The sequence below is a fragment of the Oncorhynchus keta genome, chromosome 27 (genome assembly GCF_023373465.1).
Source record: "Oncorhynchus keta strain PuntledgeMale-10-30-2019 chromosome 27, Oket_V2, whole genome shotgun sequence".
Lineage (NCBI taxonomy): Eukaryota > Metazoa > Chordata > Actinopteri > Salmoniformes > Salmonidae > Oncorhynchus > Oncorhynchus keta.
Window position 1 is genome coordinate 24442488 of NC_068447.1, and position 22362 is coordinate 24464849.

General features: G+C 40.8%; 1 protein-coding gene and 1 long non-coding RNA gene across 2 annotated transcripts in view; one reads left to right on the forward strand and one right to left on the reverse strand.

Moving 5' to 3' along the window:
- On the reverse strand, positions 1–11079 carry LOC118359642 (uncharacterized). Its single transcript, XR_004820721.2, has 2 exons — positions 10931–11079; positions 1–1534 (listed from the first exon to the last, which is right to left on the reverse strand). It is a non-coding gene; the product is annotated as an uncharacterized LOC118359642 (long non-coding RNA).
- LOC118359641 (cadherin-like protein 26) overlaps positions 10119–22362 on the forward strand; it is a 23441-nt gene continuing 11197 nt past the window's right edge. The window contains exons 1-13 of the mRNA XM_035738219.1: positions 10119–10245; positions 13723–13794; positions 13895–13987; positions 14196–14357; positions 14532–14679; positions 14939–15111; positions 15770–15898; positions 16044–16229; positions 16636–16913; positions 17038–17183; positions 17352–17579; positions 17995–18216; positions 18574–18704. Of these exons, the coding sequence (XP_035594112.1) occupies positions 10216–10245; positions 13723–13794; positions 13895–13987; positions 14196–14357; positions 14532–14679; positions 14939–15111; positions 15770–15898; positions 16044–16229; positions 16636–16913; positions 17038–17183; positions 17352–17579; positions 17995–18216; positions 18574–18704 (1998 nt within the window). The 5' untranslated portion in view covers positions 10119–10215. The remainder of the gene's footprint in view (positions 10246–13722; positions 13795–13894; positions 13988–14195; positions 14358–14531; positions 14680–14938; positions 15112–15769; positions 15899–16043; positions 16230–16635; positions 16914–17037; positions 17184–17351; positions 17580–17994; positions 18217–18573; positions 18705–22362) is intronic.

Genomic DNA, 22362 nt, shown 5'->3' on the forward strand with positions numbered 1-22362 from the left:
ACATTTATTTTCTCTTTCTGTGCCTTGCCTGGCCCAACCTTTCCCCGATCACATTTATTTTCTCTTTCTGTGCCTTGCCTGGCCCAACCTTTCCCCGATCACATTTATTTTCTCTTTCTGTGCCTTGCCTGGCCCAACCTTTCCCCCGATCACATTTATTTTCTCTTTCTGTGCCTTGCCTGGCCCAACCTTTCCCCGATCACATATATTTTCTCTTTCTGTGCCTTGCCTGGCCCAACCTTTCCCCGATCACATTTATTTTCTCTTTCTGTGCCTTGCCTGGCCCAACCTTTCCCCGATCACATTTATTTTCTCTTTCTGTGCCTTGCCTGGCCCAACCTTTCCCCGATCACATTTAATAATAATAATAATAATAATAATAAAATATAATAATAATAATAATATATGCCATTTAGCTGACGCTTTTATCCAAAGCGACTTACAGTCATGTGTGCATACATTCTACGTATGGGTGGTCCCGGGAATCGAACCCACTACCCTGGCGTTACAAGCGCCATGCTCTACCAACTGAGCCACAGAAGGACCACATGCCTTGCCTGGCCCAACCTTTCCCCGATCACGGACTTCACTGGCCATACTCCATTGTGCACACTGCAATATCAAAAGCAGAATGACTAAGTTCCCTTTCAACTACAAAAAGACAAGATGACCTTAACTACAAACACCAATCATCTACAGATTTCCTGCTTGGGAATGCAACTGTGAGGCATTGAATGAGCCACAGAGTTCAAAGAGCCAAGAGAAGGGGAGACAGCTATCAGAGTCAGACAAGGGAGGGAAATACTGTTCTTGAGTGCACCTTCACATACTGCCCAACAGATCTTACATCTTCAGAAGTATCACTCTGTTGCAGTTACGGAGCCTTATGTACTCAACTACTTCTGATCTAAAAACGTCATCTTAATATATTTTCACTGTTCCTACACCCACCTCAGGCAGCTACCAAGATTTGTTAGAGCAAGACTTTGTTTCATTTTTAATTTACATATTTTAGTGCCAATAAAGGTACTAAACACAAAGATCAGAATCAGATGTGGATTTGTGAAAATGCTCCAAGGCACTAAACATTCATGTCTTCTTCATCCTTCTTCCTCCCTTTGTCGGGAGGGATAGGGAGTCAACTGAGATTGAGTTCAGGGTGACAGTGTCATCCGGGCTGTCCGGAGTCAGGGGGGGTATCTGAGTGTGATGTTGTCTGGGCTGTTGTTCACCTGGGAGACTTTGGCCTGGTTGTCGTTGGCCTGGGACACGTCGGTCTGCCTGTAGTTTGCCTGGGTGACGTTGGCCTGGGACACGTCAGTCTGCCTGTAGTTTGCCTGGGTGACGTTGGCCTGGGACACGTCAGTCTGCCTGTATTTTGCCTGGGTGACGTTTGCCTGGGTGATGTTGGCCTGGGTGACGGAGGCCTGGGTGACGGAGGCCTGACTGTCATTGGCCTGAGGGATGTTAGCCTGGCTTTTGTTGAGCTGGGTGATGTCGTTCGGGGTGCCATCAGGGTTAAAGGGTATCCAACCTGAGAGAGGCACAATCAATTATTTAAAAGATCAGAAAGACCACACATTTTAGGAACAATTGCAGACTAAATGTACACCTGCTCTACACATGTATTCCCCTTGTTGAAGCAAGCATTCCATACATGGGTTTTTAAACTATTTCAAATGGAAGTGGCAGAACGAAAACTTAAGGTTAGGAATGGGGGTTGATATTGTTTAGGTACAAGGGTTCGGTTAAAGGGAAACTCCACCAAAATAATTTGGATGTTTGTGTATACTGTGTCTAAGACAATTTTCCTAGATTGCACTCACTATATGTTGAGTCATGGGTCACTGGTCTAATGTCACCGGCGTCTCCCTGGAAAGAATAAGTGGACCAAAGCTAAGCGTGATGAGCGTAAATTTTATTTTATTTAGTCAAATGTCGCCAACAAAACAATAAATAACAAAAACGACCGTACCGCTTACAAGGGCAATAGTGCCCCTAACACAGACAACTTCCCTCAATGACAAAAGGAGAAAGCTGCCTAAGTATGATTCCCAATCAGAGACAACGATAGACAGCTGTCCCTGATTGAGAACCATACCTGGCCAAAACATAGAAATACAAAAACATAGAAAACAGAACATAGAATGCCCACCCAAGTCACACCCTGACCAAACCAAAATAGAGACATGAAAAGGCTCTAAGGTCAGGGCGTGACATCAAAGTACATGTGTACCACGGTCACCGTGCACACGTTAAGACTATGGAACTATGATATTGCTATGCTTTTCATAACAATCCCACCTGTGCTAGAGTGGATATCAGGAAGGTCAGCCACAACACTGGTTACTAATTTCAACACATGGCATGATTTCAGACATATTTCAACTTTGTAGTTATCAATATCCTTTTCCTCTTCCATCTACAAATCCATTCTTCACAGGGAACTTGAACTGCAAAGGTAACTCCAACTTGTATGCAAGTTTGGTACCAAGAACTAAGCCTGTATTAGTGCATTGTTTATGTTTGTTTGAAGGCAATGTACAGCTTTAAATGTGTTTAAAACTATCATCGACTGCCCATCCGTGCATCCACAGCTCTGTCTACATTTCTCCAACCTTATCCCTCAGTTTACCATAAATCAATACTGAAAACTGTGGCTTTAAACATGTGTGGGCTAATCAGATATTTTAATTGGGTATTGCTCTGGTTAAGTCTGCATACTCAATGTACCTCACTTCAATCTACCGAAACCAGAATGTTTCCCCCCCAATTAAGCCAAGTGAAATAAGGTAATCTTACTTTCTACCACAATTTCGAAAATGCCCTGCATTTTTTAAGGCAAACTTTGGAGGACTATACCAAGGTTGCTCTTGGGGTCATCATTTCACACCTCCACCTCCACTTTACAAAGTAGCAACACTGGCCTAAAGCCCAGGAATTGTAGCTTCTCAAGCTGTAATAAAAGCATTTCATGAATATTGTACAGTGTTATATAGCGTGTGGTGTTAGATAGTGTTAGATGTGAATCTGCTCTTAAACATGGCATCATAGGAGTCTACAATGTCTCAAGGTAAGGGGTGAACTGCACCAATGTGTCAATCATACAGTGGGGCAAAAAAGTATTTAGTCAGCCACCAATTGTGCAAGTTCTCCCACTTAAAAAGATGAGAGGCCTGTAATTTTCATCATAGGTACACTTCAACTATGACAGACAAAATGAAAAGAATAAAATCCAGAAAATCACATTGTAGGATTTTTTATGAATTTATTTGCAAATTATGGTGGAAAGTAAGTATTTGGTCACCTACAAACATGCAAGATTTCTGGCTCTCACAGACCTGTTCTGGCTCTCACAGACCTCTTAAACTTCTTCTTTAAGAGGCTCCTCTGTCCTCCACTCGTTACCTGTATTAATGGCACCTGTTTGAACTTGTTATCAGTATAAAAGACACCTGTCCACAACCTCAAACAGTCACACTCCAAACTCCACTATGGCCAAGACCAAAGAGCTGTCAAAGGACACCAGAAACAAAATTATAGACCTGCACCAGGCTGGGAAGACTGAATCTGCAATAGGTAAGCAGCTTGGTTTGAAGAAATCAACTGTGGGAGCAATTATTAGGAAATGGAAGACATACAAGACCACTGATAATCTCCCTCGATCTGGGGCTCCACGCAAGATCTCACCCCTTGGGGTCAAAATAATCACACGGTGAGCAAAAATCCCAGAACCACACGGGAGACCTAGTGAAAGACCTGCAGAGAGCTGCGACCAAAGTAACAAAGCCTACCATCAGCAAGGGCATTGAAGATGAAACGTGGCTAGGTCTTTCAGCATGACAATGATCCCAAACACACCTCCCGGGCAAGGAAATGGAAGACATACAAGACCACTGATACAGCTCACAGGGGGACCGGGAGCTGTTGGCTGTTGTCAAGGCTCTGAAGGCGTGGAGACATTGGCTTGGGGGCTAAACACCCTTTTCTCATCTGGAATGACCACTGCAATCTGGAGTACATCAGGGCGGCGAGGAGACTGAACCCTCGCCAGGCATCGGTGGTGTGGGAGCTGGACGCGGACATCGAGCGGGCGTTACGCACAGAGCCCACTCCCCCCCCAGTGTCCAGCTGGGCGCCTGTACGTTCCGTCTGCTGTCCGCGACCATTTGATCTATTGGGCCCACACGTCACCCCCCTCTGGTCACCCTGGCATCGATCGGACAGTGCGTTGCCTTAGTGGGTACTGGTGGTCCACCTTGGCCAAGGACGTGAGGGTTTATGTTTCCTCCTGCTCTGTGTTCTCCCCAGTGCAAGGATCCCAGGCACCTGCCCAGAGGGAGGTTACATGGTTGCACCTGTCGGTGGACTTCCTGACGGATCTTCCTCCCTCACAGGGCAACACCACCATCCTGGTCGTTTTGGATTGTTTTTCTAAGTCCTGCAGTCTCATCCCTTTGCCCCTACAGCCCTACAGACTGCGGAGGCCCAGTTCACTCACGTCTTCCGGCACTACGGGTTACCTGAGGACATAGTCTTTGATCGGGGTCCCCAGTTCATGTCCAGGGTCTGGAGAGTGTTTGTGGAACGTCTTGGGGTTCTCGGTCAGCCTTACCTCAGGTTTTCACCCCGAGAGTAATGGGCAGGTGGAGAGAGTAAACCAGGATGTGGGTAGGTTTCTGCGGTCTTATTGCCAGGACCGGCTGTGGGAGTGGGCGGCGTTCATCCCCTGGGCAGAGATGGCCCAAAACTCACTTCGCCACTCCTCCACTAACCTCTCTCCCTTCCAGTGCATTCTGGCGTATCAGCCGGTTCTGGCACCTTGGCATCAGAGCCAGATCGGAGCTCCTGCGGTGGACGAATGGTTTAAGCGCTCGGAGGAGACCTGGGACCCCGCCCATGTGCACCCTGATTATAATGGATTTTATTTTATTCTCATCAATCTACAACCAATACCCCATAACAACTAAGCAACATTTTCAAAATTTTTCTAAATGTATAAAAATAGACTGACATTTTACAGTATTCAGACTCTGCACTCAGTACTTTGTTGAAGCACCTTTGGCAGAAATTACAGCCTCGAGTATTATTGGGTATGACACTATACGTTTGGCACACCTGTATTTGGGGAGTTTCTCCCATTCTTCTCTGCAGATCCTCTGTCAGGTTGAATGGGGCACGTCACTGCACAGCTATTTTCAGGTCTCTCCAGAGATGTTTCGATCGGTTTCAAGACGGGGCTCTGGTTGGGCCACTCAAGGACATTCAGAGACTTGTCGCAAAGCCTCTCCTGCGTTGTCTTGGCTGTGTGGTTAGGGTCGTTGTCCTGTTGTATGGTGAACCTTTGCCCCAGTCTGATGTCCAGAGCTCTCTGGAGCAGGTTTTCATCAAGGGGTCTTTCTGCTCCGTTAATCTTTCCCTTGATCCTGAATAGTCTCCCAGTCCCTGCCGCTAAAAAGCGGTACTGGAGCACCAAGTCTAGGTCCAAAAGGTTTCTTAACAGATATACCCCCAAGCCATCTTGAAGCATGTGGGGACAGCAGACTAGGATAAGGAGAGATTGCATATGTCCATAAACACACCAGGCAGCTGGTCTGCGCATGCCCTGAGGACGCGGCTCGGGATGCTGTCTGGGCCGGCAGCCTCGCGAGGGTTAATACATTTAAATGTCTTACTCATGTCGGCCACGGAGAAGGAAAGCCCACAGTCCTTGGTAGCGGGCCGCGTCAGTGGCACTGTATTATCCTCAAAGCGGGCAAAGAAAGTGTTTAGTTTGTCTGGAAGCAAGTCGTCGGTTTCCGTGACGTGGCTCGTTTTCCTTTTGCAGCCTGTGATAGTCTGTAGACCCTGCCACATACATCTCGTGTCTGAGCCTTTGAATTGCGACTCCACTTTGTCTCTATAATCACGTTTTTCTTGTATGATTGCCTTGCAGAGGAAATAAACACACTGTTTGTATACAGCCATATTCCCAGTCACCTTTCCATGGTTAAATGCAGTGGTTCATGCTTTCAGTTTTGTGCGAATGCCGCCATCTATATACGGTTCTGGTTAGGGTAGGTTTTAATAGTCACAGTGGGTACAACATCTCCTATACACTTCCTTATAAACACACTCAACGTGTCAGCATATACGTCAATATTATTCTCTGTGGCCACCCCGAAACATCCCAGTCCACGTGATCAAAACAATCTTGAAGCGTTGATTCTGATTTGTCAGACCAGCGTTGAGTAGCCCTTAGCACAGGTACTTCAAGTTTGAGATTCTGCCTATAGGAAGGGAGGAGCAAAATGGAGTCGTGGTCAGATTTGCCGAAAGGAGGGTCAGTGGTCCTGCGTTTTTTCAGCTTGAGTGCTACCGACGATATGCTGATAGAATTTAAATAGCCTTGTTCTTAAATTAGCTTTGTTAAGTCCCCAGCTACAATAAATGCAGCCTCAGGATATATGGTTTCCAGTTTGCATAAAGTCCAGTGAAGTTCCTTGAGGGCCGTCATGGTATCGGCTCGAGGGGGATATACACGGCTGTGACAATAACGGAAGAAAATTCTCATGGGAGATAATACGGTCTGCATTCTAGGTTAGGTGAACTAAATGACTTGAGTTCCTGTATGTTGTTACAATTACACCATGAGTTGTTAATCATTATATAGACAGTTGTGTGCCTTTCCAAATCATGTCCAATCTATTGATTTTACCACAGATGGACTCCAAGTTGTAGAAACATCTCAAGGATGATCAGTCAATGGAAACAGGATGCACCTGAGCTCAATTTCAAGTCTCATAGCAAAGTGTCTGAATACTTACAGTATCAGTCAAAAGTTTGGACACACCTCCTCATTCAAGGGTTTCTACACTGTAGAATAACAGTGAAGACATCAAAACTATGAAATAACACATATGGAATCATGTAGTAACCAAAAAAGTGTTAAACAAATCTAAATATATTTTATATTTGTAGCCCTTACACAGCCTGAAGGTATGTTGGGTCATTGTCCTGTTCAAAAACAAATGAGATGGCATATCGCTGCTGAATGCTGTGGTAGACATGCTGGTTAAGTGTGCCTTGAATTCTAAATAAATCACTGACAGTTTCACCAGCAAAGCACCCCCACACCATCACCCCCGCACCATCACTCCTCATCCTCAATGCTTCACAGTGGGAACCACACATGCGGAGATCATCTGTCCAACTCTGTGTCTCACAAACACACAGCGGTTGGAACCAGTAATCTCAAATTTGGTCTCATCAGACCAAGGATAGATTTCCCCCAGGCTAATATCCATTGCTTATGTTTCTTGGCCCAAGCAAGTCTCTTCATCTTATTGATATCCTTTAGTCGTGGTTTCTTTGCAGAAATTCGAACATGAAGACCTGATTCACGCAGTCTCCTCTGAACAGTTGATGTGTCTGTTACTTGAACTCTGTGAAGCATTTACTTGGGCTGCAATTTCTGTTGAAGGCTGTTAAATCTAATTAACTTAGCAGCAGAGGTAACTCTGGGTCTTCCTTTCTCTGGGTCTTCCTTTCCTGATGGTTTTTGCGACTGCACATAAAGAAACGTTCAAAGTTCTTGAAATTTTCCGGATTGACTGACCTTCATGATGTCTTAAAGTAATGATGGACTCTCGTTTCTCTTTGCTTATTTGAGCTGTTCTTAACATCATATGGACTTGGTATTTTACCAAATATGGCTATCTTCTGTATACCACCCCTACCTTGGCACAACTCAACTGGTTGGCTCGAACTAATTAAGAAGGAAAGAAATTCCACAAATAAACTTTTAACAAGGCACACCTGTTAATTGAAATGCATTCCAGGTGACTACCTCATGAAGCTGGTTGAGAGAATGCCATGAGTGTGCATTGCTGTCATCAAGACAAAGGGTGACTAATTTGAAGAATCTCAAATATAAAATATATATTTGATTTGTTTAACATTTCTTTTGTTGCTACATGATTCCATATTTGTTATTTATAGTTTTGATGTCTTCACTATTATTCTACAATGTAAGAAAGAGTAAACATTTGACTCGTAATAAGGAAATAAGGTTTTTGTTAATAAATTAGCAAAAAAATTTAAAAATCAGTCTTAATTTTGTCATTATGGGGTATTGTGTACAGCTTGAGGAACACAATTAATTGAATACATTTTAGAATAAGGCTGTAACGTATCAAAATGTGGAAAAAGTCAAGAGGTCTGAATATTTACAGAATGCACTGTATGATGTGGCTTGCAATGGTACTGATTTCTGTGTGTGTGTGTGTGTGTGTGTGTGTGTGTGTGTGTGTGTGTGTGTGTGTGTGTGTGTGTGTGTGTGTGTGTGTGTGTGTGTGTGTGTGTGTGTGTGTCCGTGCTTGCATGCATGCGCAAGTTAAACAAAATAATGTTGACTCACCCTACTTGTAGATTAGTTGAATGCCAATGCCATTCTCCTTTTGTTTCATGTTTGCAAAATGGTTTATGGTTATGTCATACAGTACTCTTTTAGTTTTAGTTTTCATAGGCTACCTTGCTAAAATGCATGGGCAAAAAGGAATCAGCTAAGTTAGCTAGTTAAGGCTACATATTGAAATTAAATCATCACAGACCAGTGGCACAATATATTAATTCATGGTTAGAATCACCAGAATCACCTTCATAATCATTGGTCTGTACAGAGAATTCAGTCAAAACCCCAAGTCCAAATCCAATCTCCATCCATGGCTTAGGAAAGGGCTGATTTAGCAAGCTAGCTACTGCAGGACATCAACACAAGCAGACCAGAAACAGACACTTTTGACTGACAACGATGACGTTTAGCTTAGGATGTGACTTGATTGGTGTAAGGCAAATCCAAACTGACTTCCCCTGGGGGGGGCATTTTTCTGTGCCAGGACAACCCACAATTGAGCTCAGCTCAACGCTGATTGGCTGATTATTTTATTTTGAAAAATGATCAAGGGAGGCCAAATGCTTGCTAGCATCAATCAATCAAATGCTATGGCGGCAACATGTCATACTCTTTTGTTCCAGATAGCATCAGATACATGGACTACACATACTGAGACAGAGGGGCGCTGTTTCCCTCACTTGGATGATTTCTCCTGTGAGATTCAGCCACTTGCTAATTGACAGCAAATTATGAAAACACAGAGAGATGAAAGAAATTATTTTATAATTTTTATACATTTTATTGGTCAACAATGTCTATAAATGCACACGTTTTGTGCTCTTGTAGGAGGTAATCACTCCTCCATTGCTGACTACACATTATCTGTAACGGGGCTAATAAATCACTTACAAGCAAAGGATATGAACAAATGTACAAATGTGCTCATGTCCTTACATGTAGCTCTCTCTTTGATCTCAAAACAAGCTCATCTAATCACAACCGCTGAAGGGCACAGATCCATACAGTATATTGCACTGATCTATTTGCATATAGGCGTACTGCAGCTCTGACTGGTTATGGCGCATAGGTCTGTGTAGAAGAGTATGGGCCTGAGTAGTGCCTGTCAATGCAATAGAATCCTACTCTCCGCTGCATTCTGCCTACAACAAAAGCATGGTTTGTTTTGTTTCAGTATGTTGCATTGAAAGTGGCTAATATTGCGTTGATTCGATCACAATTCCCACAGTAAAGGGAAACGTTGATAGTGTTAACTAACAGGGAAATCTCTAGTGGAGTGAAGTTCACTCTGGTTCTTCTCTGCCTGGGCAGTCCCGGGGACCACGCAGTCCTGTGCAGCGAACAGGTTAGGGAGAACAGTGGGTAGAACCCTCTGTGGAAAGTGTTTTACATGGAACCAAAAGGGGTTGTTCAAAGGGTTCTCCAAAGGGGACAGCCGAAGAACCCTTTTAGGTTCTAAATAGCACCTTTTTTTCTAAGAGTGTAACCCTTAAGCCTAAAATAGTATTTTAACTAATTCAGAACATGATAAAAGTTCAGAATTTTCTAAAATCTTCTTGTTTTCCTACCTTGTTAGGACATTCTGGTGATTTGTTAGCACATTAGGGTCCTGATAATGTACACACACACACACACACGCACACGCACACGCACACGCACACGCACACGCACACGCACACGCACACAGGATCAAACACGCCTGTTCTCCCTGGAGGGATAGTGGGCCGTCCCTCACATACTGCCTGTACCAAGTGTCTCAAGCTCCTCTACCACAGGTGAGTTGTTGACACTCACCCAGAGGATATCAAGCGGAACGGTCCAAAATGGGGAAGTTGTCCTTGCTTCAGCTGATAGTGAGTACAAAACCAGCTTCTACAGAATTCATTGTGCTAAAGTAGATTAGCATTGACAAAATAGGCACATTTGTCTAAAGCAGGGGTTGGAACTCAAATTATTTTCCAATCGTTTCGTTCTGAACAGAACCCTCATTTTTTGTGTTCAGTTTCACTGTTCCGACCAGCAAAATAAAGTTCTGAAACGTTTCGACCCAAAATAAGTCATGGTTAATATTGTTCCTCTATGTTCCTTTTTAAATCTCAATTTGAAAAAACATTTTTTTTACATTTAGCTTGACATTAAATCGCTTCACCAATGGATAGAGTAACTTGCTGTGGAGCGTGCAAGCTATGTACATGCATTGGACATAGAAGTGTAGTGTAGGGTGCGACATGCGACCTAAATTTTGAGGATGAAGAGAGCTCTGGGCATGAAGCACTGGGCATCTTGTTGTTATGACATGCATTATCTGAATTAGACCCACAGAATTATACCTACGGAGGATCGGCTTCTATGGAGGAACTTTGAATGTTTTTGGCTTAACTAATGTTGGACCAGAGCTAGCTCTTGATCATGAATCTCAGATCCATTACATTACACATAATGTCACCTAGAGTTTTCCAGAGCTAGCTAACAAGCTGGCTAGCTAACAAGATTGTATGTGTGGAGCAACACCAGAATTAAAATAAAAACACTTCTTACCTTTTTGTAGTTGATAAATACAATGTGAAACATGATAACTATAATATTGTTAACTGGCATTGAAAAAGTGTATCCAATGTTCTCTAATTAAAATCTCTCCCTAATTTCTGAATCACGCCTGTAATGTCAGTAGCTACAGTACCCTATGCATGCTTCAGAGGGAGGGGCAGGTGGGGTTCACACACACACACACACACACACACACACACACACACACACACACACACACACACACACACACACACAGGCAAAGAATTTCAGCAGGCAGACACATTTTTGAGTGACAGTGAGGGTTTTGCATAGGCGCTTTGTTGTGTTTTTTGTGGGATTGGAAAAAAATGTCCAGAGTGTAAAACAACATTATAACCTGTTCCCATGCTTTAAAATAACAGTATGCCACTCTGCAATGCTTTGAGTGTTTTCTCTCTGAATGTTGAAAGGTTTTTAGTATATCTAGCCTAACTCATAAACAATGGCACAAAATACCTACCAGGGGTTTTAACCCTCCAGACAGTCCTGGGCAATTCCAGTCCTCAGGGCTTGATTGGTGTCACACTTTTCTCCATCCCTAGCAAACACACCTGACTTAAACTAATTGCATTTTTAACTGAAGATCATGATTAGTTGATTATTGGAGTCAGGTGTGTTAGCTGGGGCTTTTCATTGTATTTAACGAGGCAAGTCAGTTAAGAACAAATTCTTATTTACAATGACGGCCTAGGAACAGTAGGTTAACTGCCTTGTTCAGGGGCGGAACAACAGATTTTTCCTTTGTCAGCTCAGGGATTCAATCTAGCAACCTTTTGGTTTCTGGCCCAACACTAACCACTAGGCTACCTGGTGCCGTTGATGTTCAGTTAGGCTACATATAGGCATATACCCATTACACTTTGGACAAATGGGAGATTTCATTGCCATCTGATTGACATTGTCTTGAAAACTTCTTCGGGATCGGTGTCCCTTCCACGGGACGGTTGAGCTAACGTAAGCTAATGCGATTAGCATGAGGTTATAAGAAACAAGAACATTTCCCAGGACATAGACATATCTGATATTGGCAGAAAGCTTAAATTATTGTTAATCTAACTGCACTGTCCAATTTACAGTAGCTATTATAGTGAAAGAATAGCATGCTACTGTTTGAGGAGAGTGCACAGTTTTGAACATGAAACGTTATTAATAAACAAATTAGGCAAATTTGGGCAGTTTTGATCCAACATTTTGAACAGAAATGCAATGGTTCATTGGATCATTCTGAAACTTTGCACATACACTGCTGCCATCTAGTGGCCAAAATCTAAATTGCACCTGGGCTGGAATAATACATTATGGCATTTCTCTTGCGTTTTAAAGATGATGGTACAAAAAAATACAATTTTTTTTTTGTTTTTTCTCCTACATTCCTTTCACATTTCCACAACCTCAAAGTGTTTCCTTTCAAGTGGTACCAAGAATATGCATATCCTTGCTAAAGAGCCTGAGCTACAGGCAGTTAGATTTGGGTCTGTCATTTTAGGCGAAAATTGAAAAAAGGGGCGGATCCTTAAGAGGTTTTAAGTGTGAGTGTGCAAGGATGCCTATTATTTTAGATTCAGCTGTGAAGTGTGCTTCAGGGCAGTAGACTACAAATCAAAACATCAACAACTGATGGGAAGATAATATTTTCCCTAGTCTTCGAATCTCTGCTTCTGCCTGTTGGAGCATCAGTCAAGTTCATCCATGTTTTACAAAGCTGATTATGTCCATATTAGCTGTCTAGCTAGCCAAATCACCTCAGAGAAATTAGCTAGCTGTACTGTAGGCTAGCTGAATCTAGCTTGCAAACTGGTATTATCTGGTGAACTTTTTTCAACTAGACTTTCCGTTGAAAATCATGTCAGGCGTAAGTAATTACGCTATTCAATGCTCTGCACATACTCTATTTAACTGTAAATATACCATCTTCCCTTAAACTTTTACCACCATTATTTTGTGAAGCTTGTCTCCTCTCATCTCTCACCTCATTTACAGTGACATGTCCGTTCACCTAACTTCACAGCATCACTTACTGAAATATGCTAAATAACTTTCTTGGAATGTTAATGCAAAACTACTCTCTACTAAAACGACCTGTCTGAGCATGTAGGCAGTTCACTGAGCTTTGAATCAATAATGACTTTATCAGAGTCCATGGTGGTGAGAATGCAAGTGCCCTCATTTCACGTCATACTTTGTAACAGTCTCCAGAATTTAATCGATCACAGATCTATCGAATTGCGTTTTCACTCTGAACTTCTTTACTGGACTGAGCCAAAACTGTCAATGTGTAGCGGACAGCCTTCATTGGGGTGTAGCTCCACATTCTCAAACTACTTATTATGTAATATACATGTCAATTGATTGCAGTAAATATAATCCCAAATCAATTGTTATAAACCTTCACCTTGCCTTCAACCGTAAGAGCTTTGCTTAAATCATCATAATACACACCCCATTGCGTTTTAATGCCTGACCCTGAATAAACATATTATTCAGCTTTTTAATTTGTTAATTTGTGGTGCAACTTTTCAATGTGACCATCCCTTGACCAACTACAAGTGTCCATCTCTTAGTTTTCCTTCTAATTAAATGTACATGTCTCATGTCTCCCAGAGGTCTGTCACCTACAATGACTCACCTGCAGGCTATTAGATCGAACCCAGGGTGGGAATATGACTGGATGAACCACACCTTGACCTTTATGTATTTTGGGATTTTTACTATGCACACATATATTCTCTCTAATTGCATGTTTGCACTGTTTATGTCATCAGGTCTCAATCATGGTTGCATTAGCACTGGCACACGATACTGGCAACTATACAATGAACAAGCGGGAAAAGCGGGTATGTCATGGGCATTTCCAGAAAAAAAGAGAGAACAATTTGAAATACATGTTTGAGTTTAAAGATAGAAGTACAATGGCCCTCATCCCCTTTCCTAAAGGAGCTGCTGGTGCGTTCCAAAAGAAGGTGGGTCCTGTCCACCATTGAGCTAGTGGAGGAGGACCCTGGACCTTTTCCCAAGATAGCCACACAGGTAAAAATATCATACACCACCAAACAAGGTACAAAAGCACTGGGCACATAAATAGTATAATAGTCATTCATCAGAAGAACAGATGCTTCCAACATAACTCTGTAGTCAGTCATCCTGTAAACCCTGGACCCATTTTGGGCTTCTCCTAAACCAGGGATACAGTATTCATAGCACTGCAAACTGCTCATCAACAAGGCTGTCTTTCCAGATATTCAACGATAGAACACCAATGCTCATAAACAACTACCAGTTCCGTATAAGTGGAACCGGAGTGACCGAGGAACCGATGGGCGTGTTCTCCATCGGCGAAACGGACGGAGTGGTTTCTGTACACAAGTCCATCGACAGGGAGACATACCCCTTCTTTCACGTAAGCATCAACACACGCAGACAGAAGGACGGACAGACAGACAGACAGACAGACGGACGAACAGACAGATAAAATATAAAACTACAGATAAACTACAGAACAGACAGATAAAACTATCTTAACCAAAAAGAATATCTAAACATAAATTGACAATCATAATATTATTTCCTACAGATTAATTTTGACATCATGGACAAGGCGACTGGTAATCCCGTGGACAGGACTCTGGGGTTCGACGTGGCGATTAAGGACATCAATGACAATGAGCCTTACTTTGAGAACCTTGTCACGAAAGCCAGTGTGAAAGAAAGTTTACCAGAGGGTCAGTACACAGAAAGGCTGTAAATCATATGCCTGCATATAGGCCTTGCACAAAATATACTTAACTAGACTGTTCGCACAAGAACCAATCAGTCATTGCGTTCGGCTGAGAAATCAAGTGGCAAGTGGGTGCTCTTTTTGAGCAGAGAGAACATGTAAAGGGGAACTAATTTCCCCTTCTCTCATCTTCTCTCCTCTTCCCCAATATTTATCCTCATCCTTCCTGATCTTCCCCACCTGCCCTCGTCTCCCCGTCTTAGGCTATCTGCCAGTGCCTCTGATAGTCAAGGACAGGGATGAGGCGAACACAGAGAACTCCGCCATCAGTTTAAGGGTGTTGTCTCAGGAGCCAGCTGAGCCCCAGATCAACCTGAAGCAGGTGAAGGGCACCAAGATGAGCCAGCTCACCTTCACCGGCTGCTTCGACTACGACGTGAGATTCCACTACAACACACACGCACACACAGACAAGCCATTACATGCACAGACACACACCCACTTGATGCACAAACACATACACAAAACATTATGAACATGACATGGGGAGTCTGACCAGGGGAATCCAGGTGACAGCTATGATCCCTTATTGATGTCACTTGTTAAATCCACTTCAATCAGTGTAGATGAAGTGGAGGAGACAGGTTAAAGAAGGGTGTTTTAGCCTTGAAACAAATGAGACATGAATTGTGTATGTGCCATTCAGAGAGTGAATGGGCAAGACAACATATTTAAGCACCTTTTTGAATGAGGTAAGGTAGTAGGTGCCAGGTGCACCGGTTTGTGTCAAGAACTGCAATGATGTTGGGTTTTTCATGCTCAACAGTTTCCTGTGTGTATCAAGAATGGTCCACCACCCAAAGGACATCTAGCCAACTTGACACAACTGTGGGAAGCATTGGAGTCAACATGGGCCAGCATCTCTGTGGAACACTTTCAACACCTTTTTAGAGTCCATGCCCCGAAGAATTGAGGCTGTTCTGAGGGCAAAAAGGGGGTCTAACTCAATATTACAAAGGGGTTCTTAATATGTATTTTAATCTGTATTTAAAAATGGTGGGATCAATATTTAATGTATTTTGTTCTTCATGTAGAAAGTAAAGATGTATAAAGTGACTGTTGAAGCTAAGGATCATGGGAAACCAGCCCTGTCCTCAACTGCAGTGGTCAACCTCCACATAATAGACTCCAACACTCACCAGCCAGTGTTCAAAAACAAGACTGTAAGTTCCAAGTTGGTTGACTGGTTGATTGACTGATTCAATGATTTGTTGGTTGATTGATCAATTGATCAACTGATTGATTGAGTGAACATGTCTTAAGTAATTTGTGAAACACAAATATTTACTTTACCTTCTTTCTGTGCAGTACAATACTCAGGTTATGGAGATGGAGTCCAATAGGGAGATACTCCGAGTGGCTGTGACTGACGCAGACACCCCCAACACCCCCGCATGGCGGGCTGTTTACTCCATTGTGAAGGGGAACGAGGAAGGGAACTATAAGATTGAGACCGACCCCAAGACCAACGAGGGTATACTGACTGTCATCAAGGTGAGTCTGTTTGACCTTATGACCTTATACAAGGTTCTGAGCATCAACGTCACTTACAGATATGCCATTTTAATTTGATCACTCTGTTGTTGCAGATCATTTTCCTGCACAACAGTAAATGCAAACTTCTAGTGTATTCAAAGTTTAAAAAGGCTTCAAAAGTTTGTAATTTCCACCTTAAAATGTCAGACTTGATTTGCCCTGATGAAAAATGTATGAACCCCTACATAAATGACCATTAATTATACTCCACATATTAACTCACATGTCTTGTTGCTGCAGGATTACTTTCCTGCTGTGAGAAACTGGTCAAATTATTAAGATTAGTATTAGTATTAGTTCCAAGTAGTTTTTTCAGTTCCAAGTAGTTTTTGTTCTGTATTGACTTATTGACTACATTTCCCAGGGGAAGGATTTTGAGAAGACGACGGTGACCAACGTGGAGATCGCCGTGGAGAACGAGGAGCCTCTGTTTGTGTGTGGCTCAGGAGGGCCCAACTCCCCTAAAACCCTGACCGCGCCCCCCCAGAGAGTGAACGTGGCGGTGAAGGTGATTGACGTGAACGACCCCCCGGAGTTTGACAGAAAGGTGGTAGACGTGTACATGAAGGAGGAAGAGGTGACAGGGAAGGTGCTGTACACGCCCAAGGTCACTGACGTTGACTCAGATGTGGGAAAAATCAGGTAGGTGGCAACATGTGATGACTCAGATTCACCTGGGTTGGGAAATTGATTACCACAACTTATTTTGTATGTACAGTATGCATTCAAAGTAAGCATCTATCTGTCCCATCCATGTCCTGACCAGGTATGAGTTAGTTGAGGACCCAGCAGGCTGGGTCACCATAGATAACAAGACAGGAGCGGTTACCACAGTGAAGAAGATGGACCGGGAGTCACCACACGTCAACAAAGACAACATATACACTATCCTGATCCATGCCATAGATGACGGTTAGTGCGTGAGGTGTGCGTTTGTCTGTGTCTGTGTGTGTGTGTGCCTGCATGTGCACCTGTGTGCGTGTGAACATGCATGTAGCTGTGTGTGTATGTACGTATGCATATGTACAGTATATGCTATTGAGCATAATAAAGTATTTAAAGAATATCTTCCTCTCTCAGGCAAACCTCCTGCCACAGCTACAGGCACCATTCTGGTTCACCTGGGGGATATCAATGATAACATACCCTCTTTGGTGGAGAAGGAGCTGGTCATGTGTGGTAACAAAGTGATTGTGCCAGTAGAAGACAAGGACAAACCTCCCTTTGGATGCCCCTGTTCCTTCTCCCTGGGAGTGGACAATGGAGACAAAACACTGAAGAGCCACTGGAAACTGGACCCTGCCAATGGTCAGCAGAATCACACACACCCATAAACACACGCATGCACACGCACACACACACACACACACACACACACACACACACACACACACACACACACACACGCACGCACGCACGCACGCACGCACGCACGGACACACACACACCCACACACCAAAGCACTGCTTTTATCCATCTACTATCTCCATACAACCTGCTAACCTAGAAAATACCACTACTCAGACGCCAGGTCCTTACGGCCAATATACCACAGCTAAGGGCTGTATCCAGGCACTCTGGGTTGAGTCATGCGTAAGGACAGCCCTTAGCCGTGGTATTTTGGCCCTGTACCACACCCCCTCAGGACTTATTGCTTAATTAACCTCCTACCTTCTTTTCCTCTCCGTTCACCACTCTCCCTCGCTCTCCCCCCGGTGGTCAGGTATGGAGGCGGGTCTGGTCAGTCTGAAGACCCTGCCGTACGGTAACTACACAGTGCCTCTGGTGATCCTCGACCAGCAAAGCCAGGAGGCACATAACATTGTCCAGGTGATAGTGTGTGACTGTGGGAAAGGAGACAAGTGTAGGGCCTCTCTCCCCCAGAGCTCCAGCCTGGGCCCTGCCGCTATAGGACTGCTGCTGGCTGGACTGCTGCTCCTCTTACGTGAGTTAGAAGGGAATAGGAATGGAGTACTGTATATAGGGATAAGGGATAGTTATAGAGTAGGAGGATAATCAGTAAGTCAGTTACTCAGACACTCGTAGAACTTAGTGCTTGTGGCCTGAAATTCAGAGTGGAAAAAATAAAGAGAGAGACACCAATTCAGTCTAAACTAAATCACATCTATCAAATTGAGAGCAAACTTTTGATGCATTATTGTAATTAAAACATAGATAGCAGTGATACAGCATGCTATGAAAAGTTATAAAAACATGACTCAACATCCATTCATTTTTGTATGGTAAAAAGCTATGAGATATGACTGTTAGTGGTGACTGTGGTTGTATGTCCCTCTCCCAGTGCTACTGCTTTTCCTCCTGCTGTGTGAGTGTGGCGGTAAGACGTTCACACACCTCCCCCTCAACCTGCAAGAAGAGGGCAACCAGACTCTCATCAAATACAACGAGGAGGCAGGGGGCAGTGCATGCAAGGTGTGTGTGGATATGTTCACGTGCATGTATATCTACAGTATTTGTGCCGAATGTATACATTAAGTTATGTGTCTGGGTGTTCAGCACAAAGACAGGAGTGTACAATACAATCACTTACTGAGATGTCATGTGTAGGGTTGCAAAGGGAGGGGATATTAATGGAAACTTTCTAAGTTTACCAGTAAACTACCAGAATTTGTGTGTCTTTCACAGATGTTATGTTATCTATCACAAGACATCTCGCGGCCTTCTTGGGTACTTCAGAATATCACAGGTGTCTGTAACTATCTCTGGCACTCTGTGTGGCCTTATCACATGTAAAATATGTAATAATTAAACAAGATTATTTTAAAATAAAAAATAGAATGACAAAGCTGTAAAACATCATCCTAAATATAAACCATTTAGTGAATACCGTTGGTGAATACCAGTGAATACCATTGGTGTTTAATATGAGGGTTTCAGCATGAAATAACCTTTATATATATTTTACACACTTGTAGTTATTTTACTATGTCAGTATGTAGTTATTTTACTATGTCAGTATGTAGTTATTTTACTATGTCAGTATGTAGTTATTTTACTATGTCAGTATGTAGTTATTTTACTATGTCAGTATGTAGTTATTTTACTATGTCAGTATGTAGTTATTTTACCATGTCAGTATGTAGTTATTTTACCATGTCAGTATGTAGTTATTTTACTATGTCAGTATGTAGTTATTTTACCATGTCAGTATGTAGTTATTTTACCATGTCAGTATGTAGTTACTTTACTATGTCAGTATGTAGTTATTTTACCATGTCAGTATGTAGTTATTTTACTATGTCAGTATGTAGTTATTTTACTATGTCAGTATGTAGTTATTTTACCATGTCAGTATGTAGTTATTTTACCATGTCAGTATGTAGTTACTTTACTATGTCAGTATGTAGTTATTTTACCATGTCAGTATGTAGTTATTTTACTATGTCAGTATGTAGTTATTTTACTACGTCAGTATGTAGTTATTTTACTATGTTATTTTACTATGTCAGTATGTAGTTATTTTACCATGTCAGTATGTAGTTATTTTACCATGTCAGTATGTAGTTATTTTACCATGTCAGTATGTAGTTATTTTACTATGTCAGTATGTAGTTATTTTATGTCAGTATGTAGTTATTTTACCATGTCAGTATGTAGTTATTTTACCATGTCAGTATGTAGTTATTTTACGTATGTCAGTATGTAGTTATTTTACCATGTCAGTATGTAGTTATTTTACCATGTCAGTATGTAGTTATTTTACTATGTCAGTATGTAGTTATTTTACCATGTCAGTATGTAGTTATTTTACTATGTTATTTTACTATGTCAGTATGTAGTTATTTTACTATGTCAGTATGTAGTTACTTTACTATGTAAGTATGTAGTTACTTTACTATGTCAGTATGTAGTTATTTTACTATGTCAGTATGTAGTTATTTTACTATGTCAGTATGTAGTTATTTTACTATGTTATTTTACTATGTCAGTATGTAGTTATTTTACTATGTCAATATGTAGTTACTTTACTATGTCAGTATGTAGTTATTTTACCATGTCAGTATGTAGTTACTTTACTATGTCAGTATGTAGTTACTTTACTATGTTATTTTAATGTATGTAGTTACTTTACTATGTCAGTATGTAGTTATTTTACTACGTTATTTTACAATGTCAGTATGTAGTTATTTTACCATGTCAGTATGTAGTTATTTTACCATGTCAGTATGTAGTTATTTTACTATGTCAGTATGTAATTATTTTACCATGTCAGTATGTAGTTATTTTACTATGTTATTTTACTATGTCAGTATGTAGTTATTTTACTATGTCAGTATGTAGTTACTTTACTATGTAAGTATGTAGTTACTTTACTATGTCAGTATGTAGTTATTTTACTATGTCAGTATGTAGTTATTTTACTATGTCAATATGTAGTTACTTTACTATGTCAGTATGTAGTTATTTTACTATGTCAGTATGTAGTTATTTTACTATGTCAGTATGTAGTTATTTTACTATGTCAATATGTAGTTACTTTACTATGTCAGTATGTAGTTATTTTACTATGTCAGTATGTAGTTATTTTACTATGTTATTTTACTATGTCAGTATGTAGTTATTTTACTATGTCAGTATGTAGTTATTTTACTATGTCAGTATGTAGTTATTTTACTATGTCAGTATGTAGTTATTTTACTATGTCAGTATGTAGTTATTTTACTATGTCAGTATGTAGTTATTTTACTATGTCAGTATGTAGTTATTTTACCATGTCAGTATGTAGTTATTTTACTATGTCAGTATGTAGTTATTTTACTATGTTATTTTACTATGTCAGTATGTAGTTATTTTACCATGTCAGTATGTAGTTATTTTACTATGTCAGTATGTAGTTATTTTACTATGTTATTTTACTATGTCAGTATGTAGTTATTTTACTATGTCAGTATGTAGTTATTTTACTATGTTATTTTACTATGTCAGTATGTAGTTATTTTACTATGTCAGTATGTAGTTATTTTACTATGTCAGTATGTAGTTATTTTACTATGTCAGTATGTAGTTATTTTACTATGTCAGTATGTAGTTATTTTACTATGTCAGTATGTAGTTATTTTACTATGTCAATATGTAGTTACTTTACTATGTCAGTATGTAGTTATTTTACTATGTCAGTATGTAGTTATTTTACTATGTCAGTATGTAGTTATTTTACTATGTCAATATGTAGTTACTTTACTATGTCAGTATGTAGTTATTTTACCATGTCAGTATGTAGTTACTTTACTATGTCAGTATGTAGTTACTTTACTATGTAAGTATGTAGTTACTTTACTATGTCAGTATGTAGTTATTTTACTATGTCAGTATGTAGTTACTTTACTATGTCAGAATGTAGTTATTTTACCGTGTCAGTATGTAGTTGTTTTACCATGTCAGTATGTAGTTATTTTACTATGTCAGTATGTAGTTATTTTACTATGTCAGTATGTAGTTATTTTACTATGTCAGTATGTAGTTATTTTACTATGTCAGTATGTAGTTATTTTACTATGTCAGTATGTAGTTACTTTACTATGTCAGTATGTAGTTATTTTACCATGTCAGTATGTAGTTATTTTACTATGTCAGTATGTAGTTATTTTACTATGTCAGTATGTAGTTATTTTACTATGTCAGTATGTAGTTATTTTACTATGTCAGTATGTAGTTATTTTACTATGTCAGTATGTAGTTATTTTACTATGTCAGTATGTAGTTATTTTACTATGTCAGTATGTAGTTATTTTACTATGTCAGTATGTAGTTATTTTACTATGTCAGTATGTAGTTATTTTACTATGTCAGTATGTAGTTATTTTACCATGTCAGTATGTAGTTATTTTACTATGTCAGTATGTAGTTATTTTACTATGTCAGTTTGTAGTTATTTTACCATGTCAGTATGTAGTTATTTTACTGTCAGTATGTCGTTAATTTACTATTTCAGTATGTAGTTATTTTATTATGTCAATATGTAGTTATTTTACTATGTAAGTATGTCGTTACTTTACTATGTCAGTATGTAGTTATTTTACTATGTCAGTATGTAGTTATTTTACTATGTCAGTATGTCGTTACTTTACTA